Here is a 10493-nt window from a genome sequence, read left to right as displayed (position 1 = left end):
GGTCTGCATAATATTAACATGTTATTACCAGAGGTGTTTTAGATATTGATCCTGTAGTCGGTGGTAGTTAAACTCACTCACCCACCTCACAGGTCCATACCTGCTTTTCTAATTTAATAAGACAAGTGACAGGAAATTTTGTAAAAATGCCCAAGAGGAAGGTAAGCCAGTTTATACTTTAAAATCATCACATATCCTTGATTTTCCCTGATTTTTTTTGTAAATAAATAGCGGCTCGCGTTTCAACGACGATAACGTACGCAGCAGCGTCGAGCAGGTAAGACGAGGATCAAGTTTTTAAAAGCATTCTATCCTAATCCGCGGTTTCGATTATGGAATCCTGCAGCAGCAATGGAACGTTCGGTCTTCTTTGTATTCGATCATCGTCACATTTGCTGATTCCCTCCATGATAGTTCTCTGTTTAATAACCCGATGCCTCTTTCGCAGTGAAGTCGCCACTTTGTGCGCACTTGTGCTGAATGTCACTTTGCGGTGATGCTTCAGTCGCTCTCGGTTGGAATCAAAACTGAGCGTTCTGCTTACGCTGAATGAGTACGATACTCGCTCACCTCCATTTTAAGACGTTCGTTTTTTATTAGCTCATTTCGTCGATCGATAGAGGTCCTCATTATTTTTGTATGGCCATGTTTGAACCGACAGGCTCTTCCTCCACCCCCATTGCGGAGCGGCAGACCCGTATGTAACCGAGCGCTCTTTCTCAGTCACACTCAACTCTATAAAGGCGATTGTGGCGGTTAGACAAAACAAAACACGGTTGAACTGTGGACTTAGTAGGGGGAAACTATTAACAAATAACCATACTAACATCACAATATGTTTTTCTTTTTTTTTAAATGCTCAAATGATGCTTTATTAACATTGATCCACCGAGCTTCACTATCCTACATTCAGCGGAAGGCGTCGAATAATGCCTAGCATTTTTTCCAGAAATTAAAAATCCATCGAGATTGCACTCGTGCTTTATCAGGCAGAGATATGTTCATGGTAGAGGCACTGAAGGGTGAGTTTCCCTAGTGGGAGTGTCTCTTCATTTTACAAGAGTTTACAAGAATAGGCGCCAAAATATGTTTTCCAACAAATATAAAATAAAATAAATTAAGAGCGTTTTAAGTTTTTAAATTGAGCTGCCTACCATCCAGACAAAGTTCAAACACAGAAGGTCAAATTATGTTTGAGCGGTTTATTCAGCTTATAGTATTGTTTTTAAACAATGATTTTGTTTGTTCCCCCTATGTATAAACATTATATAAGCAAAATAGAATTAGTCAAAATGTATTGAAACAAAAAAAAAACTTTTTTTTTGCCATGGTGTAAATATTACCTTTTGGGTCTAAACATTTTTTTTATTAACTCTTTTTTTTAAGGCTGTATGTATATCAATATTGCAGCTAAAATATAGAACACGAATAAATAGAATGTTTTTGGTCATTAAAATAACCTCATGAAATATTTTATCACAATGAATTGACTTTCAACAGATTATGTCAAAATGACGTTGCATGATTTAATGGTTGGATACAATTGAGAAGATGTAGACCTCTGAGGTGAAGCTACTTTATTAAATAATGGTTCATAATATCCACTATATATATATATATATATCTGTGACCAAAGCAGTGTATCTGATTATACCAGTGAAGTCTGACAGACAAAAGCTACTGAACATTGTTTATGAAATGAGCTGAATTAGCATTATCTTTGCAAGTGTCAATTTATCAGTTAAAAAGATAACCTGTTAGCATCTAAAGGGTGATAAGTACTTTGTCTCAGAAGTCTTTTTGCATCTTATTTAATCTATCTGTCACATGAAATAAAAAATTTATTTGTGTGAAGAAATGTCTGTATGTACAAATTTTGCATGTTTGTTTTGTCTGTACAGTCACCCGAGGGAGCAGAGGCCAAAGATGCCACCAAAGTTACAAAGCAGGAGGTAAATTACCATTTTCATTCATTTCGTTTTCAAATGTTAAAAGTGCAGTTTAACCCTAAAAAAATAACCCTAAATATCAGTTTATGTACATATTTGTTTGACTGACATTGCTGATGCCAATAAAATCGATTAAAAATGTCATTATTGTGGTTTAGCTATTGCCAATTTGATCAACTATCTGCACACTTTCAATGTTTTTGCTTCTGTTAGCCTACTCGGAGGTCAGAGCGTCTTTCCTCAGTAAGTGTCTTTTCTTTCTTTCCATGTGCCCAGATGTCATTTGCATATCCCCTAGAAGAGTTAAAAAGCAGTGGAAACCAGTTTTAGAAACGAGTTTGTCATAAACATGAGCAATATAGTCCTATCACATGCCCTCTAGGTATTCTCAACTACAAACACACTCATAGTGTTTCTGTATTATTCAATGATACGCTTTAGATGTGTTTGCTTTAATTGAACTTGTACCTAACTACTTTATTATTGTGTTATACATAAATTTTTGCCATTTTTTGTGGCTTTTGTATTATCGGTTTTGATATCCTTACACTGTTTTTAACTTCTTTCAACCTGTAGAAACCAGCTCCTCCTAAAGCTGAACCAAAAGCCAAAAAGCCAGCTGCCAAGGTAATAGCTCTCTTTTCCTGTATTCTGTCTCTGTCTTTGTGACATTTTAGCATGTTTTTGCATGTGCTTTGCATTGTAGATAAGTTCTTTCCTGAATATATGAAAGCATGTTGATGAAGCTAGTGTGTTGTATGGACGATATGAACTTTTTAGTAGCCAGTTTAGTAGAATTTCCACAGTAGAGAGAACTGGCGTGATCCGGTGCTGGCCGATGTATTTTGGAGCAATTAAACTGGTTTGGGACAGAATTACTTAACTCGTTGTCCCATTTTTGTTTTCTGCACAGAAGCCATCCAATGACAAAGTGGTAAAGGAGAAGAAGGGCGGAGCCAAAGGAAAGAAAGAGGAGAAAGAATCGGCGCCCACTGCAAATGGAGAGACCAAGCCAGAGGAGGTGCGCTAACTCTTTGTGGTTGTTAATATCATTGTGATGCATTTGCAGTAAGACCTTATGCATGTTTGGCCATTTGAGAAGATAGAAGGAATATCTATGTGGCCTTAATAGAGAAACAGTGTGAAATTAAACATGAAGAGCAAAGATGAAGTATGACCGAAATGATATTTACTCCCAAGCCTTTACATTATTAGTTTGGTGGTGGTAAGACATCTTGACGTTTTCAGAAAGTGTTCTCTAAGGCTGCATTTATTAAATCAAAAATACCTGTGGCTCAGTGGTCCAGCATGCAAAAGGCTGTGGGTTCAATTCCCATGGAGCACACATACTGATAAAAAACAATTTATAGACCTGAACACTGTAAGTCGCTTTGGATAAAAGCGTCTGCTAAATGCATAAATGTAAATGTAAAAATACAGTAAATAAATATTGTGATATGTGACAATTTAAAATAAATGTTTTAATTTGAATATATTTTAACAAATATTCCTGTGATAGCAAAACTACATTTTCAGCAGCCATTTCTCCAGTCTTTAGTGTTACATGATCCTTCAGAAATCATTTTGATATGCTCATTTGAAAATCATGAATACTTTTTTTCAGGATTGTTGGATTAATAGACGATTCAAAAGAACAGCATTTATATTAAAAAAAAAGTAAATCTTATTGACCCCAAACTTTTGAAAATAATGTATATCTACTTTTAGTGCAGCATTGGTAATTTAACATTGCATATGGCATATCAAGTTGCTATGTAGCTTTTATATGAATTTTGTCTCCCCTTCCTCAAAATGCTCTGAGATTACTTGAATCGTCCTCTTGGACTTGAAAATAATTTTCATAGAACATTTGTTGTGTGAATGATAATGAAATAGCAGACATGTGAAAGAATGACCTAGTTACAGGCATGTTGTGGTGAAGTGTATTCTGGAAGTCTTGCACTGAAATGACTGGGTGTGAATTGGTGGTATTCATGTAAAGTTCAGATGGGTTGATAGTGCCAATGGCAACTTTGTTTTTTAGGTTATAATATTGCTTTAAAAAGTAATTCAACTTATTTTCATCCTCATATAATTTGTCCTGGTTTCCTCCTTGCTTTTCCAATTTTCGTGTGTCAAAATGAATAAGGAAGCATTACATATCAAGATTTTTCAGTGCTCTGTACTAACTTGAATTACATTATATTGACCAATGTCTAAACATCTTTTGATATATCCCTTTTCATGGCTTCTGAAACACCTGCATGTGCCTGAACCCTCACTCACAAACACATGCACGCATGCACAGATCTGTGTCTCTCGCTCATCTGTCAGTGTGTCATCATGGAGAAGTTCTGCCCCCTCCTTCCTGTCCATCCGAGGGCAGAGTGAGAGTGTTAGAGTAAAGGGTACGAGAGTTTGTAGAGTGCAGTGTGTGCTTGTGTGCTCTTCGCCATCACATCTAGATATATATTCAGCGCCGCCGCTCCCAACACGCGCATCACGCACTGTGCGTAGGGCACCAAGTGCTGAGGGGGCACCAAAAATAGCCTAATGAATTTTTTTTTTAAATGCCAGTATTATTTCATTAGCCTATAGAAATATTAGCCACATTTTAGCCATGTATATGTAACAAAAAAGGGGGAACAAGAAAGATATTTAATAATTGCTCTAGTCTAGTCTAAAAAGTACCCCCCCCCCCCCCCCCCCATTCCGGATGGTCCATTCCGGTTGTTCGGGCGGGCGAACGTTTTTTTTTTTTCTCGGGGTCGGGGTGGGGGGCATCATAAAGGAATTATGCTTAGGGCACCAAAATGGCTAGCAGCGGCACTGTATATATTCAACCATCTCTTTATCTGAGACCATAGAAAAAAGAGAAATGAGCAGAATTAATTACATTGTGAATGATTGGTAGCCAAGGTTAACAAAATGTTCAGTGCATTAATTTTGATATTATGGATCACAACTTTTTGTGATTTTGAAGAGTGATATTCCAGAGTGTACCCAATTGCAATAATAATTACTGTATTCAAAAAGGTTTTCAAACAGTCATTGCTCAGTCTATCCACATACGCTTAGGATAGAAGAAAGTATTTATTTAAAAATACACACTTCACCTTGAATTTAATTAATTACAATTTAAGTTGATTTACTTATTATAACGTAAACATAAGTATATGAATGCACTCTTATCTGTTTTTTCCTGTAGTTTATTATAAGGGAAGTTGTTGAGTTTAAAGGAATAATTCACCCAAAAATTACAAATTGCTGGATGAATGGATCATCTACAGTGAATGGGTTTCATCAGAATGTTAAAACAGTTTATAAAAGCATTACAATAATCCACAAGTAATCCAAATGACTCCAGTCTGTAAATTAACATCTTGTGAGGTATAAAGCTGCATGTTTGTAAAAAAACTAATCCTTAATTTAGACGTTTTTAACATCAAAACCATTACAAGTCCTCTTTGGTTAATACTACTTTCTCTAGTGAAAACATTCTGAATCAAGAGAGAAATATGCTGAGATCCAGCACCATTTACAAGTGACAACATTTCAAAACAGATAAAACACCTTAATACTATAAACAAGCAGCTTTTCACTTCACAGGATGCTAATCAATGCACCAGAGCTTTGCAGATTACTTGTGGATTATTGTGATGTTTTTATCAGTTGTTTGGACTCTCATTCTGACGGCACCCATTCACATAAGATGATCCTTTGGAGAACAAGTGATGTGCTAAATTTCTCCAAATCTGTTCTGATGAAGAATCAAATGGATCTAGAGTGAGAACATTTTCAGCCGTTTTCATCTTTGAGTGAAATATTTAAATGAAACAAATTCTTTTATGATTTTTTTTTTTATTTGAGGTAAGTTGTGATCATCATTTGTATTTGTATTTACTCATACTAACTGAGTGGCTTTTGTTCCGTCTGTCTGACTTCACATCAGGTAATCTAACAGTTTTAGAAAAACGTAAGTCCTATCAAAACGTTCTCTGCATTAGGAAATCATATTCTTCTTCTTCTGTGCTTTTCCCCCTCTGTATAGGGAACTGAGGCCAAGACTGAGGCGAAAGAGTGATTGAAGTTGTTTTCTGGAATAACAACAAACATTTTTATTCCTACTGAGTATTTTGTAAAATGCGAACTTTTTTAGACTTACCGTACTAGATATCCTTAGCTAAAACTCACACTCCCCGCTGAAGCACCATACCCGTCTACTTCTCTTTCATCTGACAGAAAGATAGTTTAATTTCAAGGAAAACAACAGTTACTCTTGAAAATTTCACCAGCAGCTTGCCTGCCAAATACAGCCACTTGGAACTTGTCACATCCAACCTGTTAAAAGCAACCAATTCATCTTTTGCCACCAGAGCACATATCCTTAGCTCCATATATATGGTTACTAAGGTGCAAGTATTTGGTGTGTATTGTCTTTGAGTCTTATTTAATTGGTTAAATATCATAAAAAAAGAGCGAGAGATACAGAAAGAGGGAGCAAATGTGGCCGAGAGATTTAAATAGTAAACCTTTGCTTATTTATCTCCTTTGTAGCATTTTGAGATTCAGGCGTGTTCTTTTAAAATTGCTGAATTAAACATGACCCTTAACAGTGGCAGAAATCCATAGCAATAAACAAGTGGTGCTTTGTGCTAGAAGGTTAGGTAAAAGGTTAGGTTCTCTACAAGAACTGGAATCTCAGAAAGATATACAAGTCCACTGAACTGGTTTGAGATACCCTGTAAAATGTTTTCAAATAAAAAATGAATAAACAGTCAATTGACTCTTGTGTGTTTCTTACTAGTTGTTGCTTTAATCCTCCATAAGTACTACGCTCTCTTTATACAAAAGTTCAAAGCAGGCTTAGTGTTGGTCTAATATTTTTGACTAATGTTAGAAATTAAGTAAAAAAAACTTTTTTGCCAAAATAGCTCAACTTAATTTTTTCTGTTTTTCTTACTAATGTCTTTCATTAATTGATTTATTCATACATTTGTATCTAGAATTAAGTGAAACGTATTCTTTAATAATGCTCTTAAAGGCCTAGCTCACTCAATTGGCTTGTCTTTATAATATTACTCTTATTTGATCTTTAATTTTTGTGAAAATATGAAATCTAAATAAGCACGCTATTTCTTCAAAAACACAAGTATATCACAATTTTTAAAGTAACTATTGATGCCACTATGAAACTGCACATGATGAAATTTACATAAAACATGGTCATTTTTCTGCTGTGGCTCGTATTTTCTCAGTTTATTGTAATATTGGGTTGGATATACATCTGTGAACGAAAGCAGTTATTTAACTTCTCAGTGATGCATCAGAAATCCAGATGTGAAAGAAACGTAGTGCACTTTCAGCATGTGTCTTCCTCAGGAAAAACTTAGAAATTTCATATCAAATGTCTAAAACAGCATATTAATGGTTACTTTAAAGACTGCTATTAATAACAAAATGCAATTCATAGAGAGACAGTAAAAAAAAAAAAAAAAAGGCAACACTATTAAATAGTTAAATTTGTGGAAAACTCTTGAGGGTCCAGGGTGTTTAGTTTAAAGCTACAAAAGCCATTCAGTATAGTTCTTTATACACAGACACATGTGACCCTAAACGCACATGCACACACTCACTAAATACAACTGCTGATGTCAGAAAGTGAAAGGTCAGCAATGCCATGGGGAGGCAGGAACAGAGAAGAGGAAATGAATGGACTGACAACACTCGTTGGTCTGGACTCCTGTCTTTCTGCAGGTCCAGCCAATAGACCAAAAGCACTATATTGTAATAATCTGTTTAATGATCACACAAGCAACATATTTCCAAAGTACAGAAATGAAAGTGCTTCTTTCTTTTTAAAAGTGATTGGGTTGTTTTAGAGGATCTACACTTGTCAGGAACACTGTGCATTTTATAGTGTTCCTGTTACTTATTTGTGATAAAGATGTCTTTACAAAGTAGACCCACTGAATTTCATGACATTTCAAATAATTATTTAACACTGAATATTAGTTTAAAAGTGCTCTAAATAAAATGGAATAGGAAACTTTATTCACATTATTCTTATCATCCACATTGCTTAAGTTTAAATAAACCTACCATGAAAACTATATGTAAGACCAAATAATAATGCATCAACAAATTTAAGATATATTATGTATTATACATTGAGGTATAGAATTAAGCCCACATTTATGTACTGATTGATTCTGATACAGAATTGTTGTGGTTGGTGCTTACAAGATTGTATCCCTCACTTTAAATATTTTTATAGAGCCAATGTTTATTAATTATTATTAGAGGTTACTCTTTGTGAAATGTGTTTAATGGTCACGCTCTCATTAAAAATGATTATTTTAGGAGACTATAACAATCTGGAATGCTCTGTTGAATCTACCGAGATGCAAGAACGCAAAACCCTTTTTATTTACTCTTCTAACCTTTGACCCACGTTTGGCCCCTGAACCCATCCTCTCAAATGATAGTCCTGACCTCCAGTGGCAAGAAAAAATACTGCACGCCACTGATAACAAAATAAAAACATTGTTCCGTTTAGAATCTTTAATCCAGTTTATTTTAAAAAGGTGTTTATGTATTGTATTTTTTATTATTCTGGATCAAAATGAGTCACACTTTGAGTGTTTTTTTTCTTTCTATTGTCAGAACCTACTTGTGAAGTTTAATGCCTACTCAGCCACTTCACCAGATCACCACAGTTACTCAAAAGTTTGATAAGTTGCATCAGTTTGCTATATTCATGTAGTTCTTAAGCATCTTACTGTTTTTCTCCTCCACACTTATACTCCCAGTGTCAGCAGTTAAGCGTTACACCACCAAATGCAGTTAAAACTAACTCTTGAACTCAGGATTTTTCTAGCAAGGGCACATAGCAAAAAGTCACAGATTGTATCAGTCACCTTTTTAGCTCAGAGAAAAAAAAGTAAAGGCAAACCTCAAACACTTCCTTTGTCTATTGCCTCACCCCTTAAAACAAGAGTGCAGTAAATCTATCTGAATTTGTGATTATGGCAATGTCAGCGTGTGCAGACATACATAAATACAAATTTTCAATTATTATATTATTTTGAAGCTTTAGAATTTTTTATTTACTTATTAATCAAAAATGGACAATGAATGTCCTTAACAAACAGTTTTGTCAGATTTAATTCCCTTTTGAGGATGCTATTGGAAAGTGCATACATTCAACAATTCTCAAACACTATATGTGAATTGTAAATATAAATGTGCATCATATGCACATGCAAATACATTAAAAATATATAAAACGACATGCAAAAATCTGTTAAATATAGTCTATAAATTATGTTTTTTATATTCTTTAATGGTTGCTGGGATATTAAGCCTTAGTTTGAACTCTCATTTGCATCCCTTGCAAAATGCGGTCAAAGCAAAAAAGAAGGTTTAGCCTCTTGAACTTTACAAGCATTGGCTGTAAAACAGCTGGTGGAGTTTATTTAACATGGATAACTAATTAGGAAACTTAGACTGGTTAGATCATGTACTCCACAACTGCTTTATTCAGCACTATACTTACAGAAGGTGAAAACTCAACGGGCCTTTTAAATGCCATATGACTCTTAAATAAGTTTATCTAAATTAAGTCCGTAGGACATATAAAGCACAATTTCAGTTGGCTCATTTAAAGCAGACATATTCACTGCTTGCTTATGCCTTTGATTGCTTAGATAAGAAGGAAAATAAATATGTATAATACTGTTATGAATATTATATTATAATATATGAAGCATTAAAACACTTTGTCCAATTTATATAACTGTTTTACACAACCTTTAACTAGACATGGACAAGCAGTCTGTATGTTGTTTCTTTAAAATAGATAGACCTTATGATATATAAATAATATCACCAATGTCTTATTTTGTCTGGTGTTGTCATTAGTCACTGGATTCCTGTAACTTACAACATTTAATTCATTATATTCTCCCTGTTTTACAACCCTTCCCCCATTTTACTGGCCGCTCGCTTTTGGGAAAGAAATGGTGGACTTCTCAATCCAAATCGCTACCGAGAGAGGAGCTGGGTTCCTGGTTTAAGATCAAAACGAATGGACTTTTACACACTTTACAACCACACGAATACGGGGGTAGTATTCGGGTGTTTGATAGTGAGCTTCAATATGCTGTTGTGAGAGAAACATGGTGTGAGATCCGAGCTTCGCTGCCTGCAAGGTCGACAGACCGAGGAACAAGAGGCGCCATTAAAGCTCAAGGTCTTGGACTTAACAGACAGATAACCGTAGCGTGAATTAATAGTTACACTATTGCATAAAATTAGCCACTATTGCCTTTTTCCCCCTTCGGCGTTAGCGTCGCAGCCTGCCTGACAGCACAGTCCTGCGCGTACGTACTACACTCTACTCGTGTATTCCTGCGCAAAGGGGTTGTGTTTTTTGGAGGGGGGGTGAGGAGTGTAAACTGAAACCCAAAATATTCACGAACACGTTACGGTGCATTAAACTACACGTTTTAAAAACATCGTTTCTTGTCCACCCCAAACGCC

The 10493-nt window shown here is 35.3% G+C and overlaps 1 protein-coding gene across 1 annotated transcript; it reads left to right on the top strand.

Moving 5' to 3' along the window:
* On the top strand, window positions 1–6731 carry LOC132118333 (high mobility group nucleosome-binding domain-containing protein 3-like). Its single transcript, XM_059528113.1, has 7 exons — window positions 1–161; window positions 1902–1952; window positions 2163–2192; window positions 2526–2576; window positions 2863–2970; window positions 4258–4357; window positions 6001–6731. The coding sequence occupies exons 1-7, from the start codon at window positions 147–149 to the stop codon at window positions 6006–6008; spliced, it is 363 nt and encodes a 120-aa protein (XP_059384096.1). The 5' UTR covers window positions 1–146; the 3' UTR covers window positions 6009–6731.
* The last annotated feature ends 3762 nt before the right edge of the window (window positions 6732–10493 follow it).

The sequence above is a fragment of the Carassius carassius genome, chromosome 37 (assembly GCF_963082965.1).
Source record: "Carassius carassius chromosome 37, fCarCar2.1, whole genome shotgun sequence".
NCBI classification, from domain to species: domain Eukaryota; kingdom Metazoa; phylum Chordata; class Actinopteri; order Cypriniformes; family Cyprinidae; genus Carassius; species Carassius carassius.
This window is presented reverse-complemented; position numbering and strand designations above follow the sequence as displayed.

Excerpts from the sequence above, each read along its gene's own strand:
- LOC132118333 (XM_059528113.1), top strand. Across the intron at positions 1,953-2,162 it reads CCAAAGTTACAAAGCAGGAG|CCTACTCGGAGGTCAGAGCG; the intron begins GTAAATTACCAT and ends TGCTTCTGTTAG. Across the intron at positions 2,193-2,525 it reads GGTCAGAGCGTCTTTCCTCA|AAACCAGCTCCTCCTAAAGC; the intron begins GTAAGTGTCTTT and ends TTCAACCTGTAG.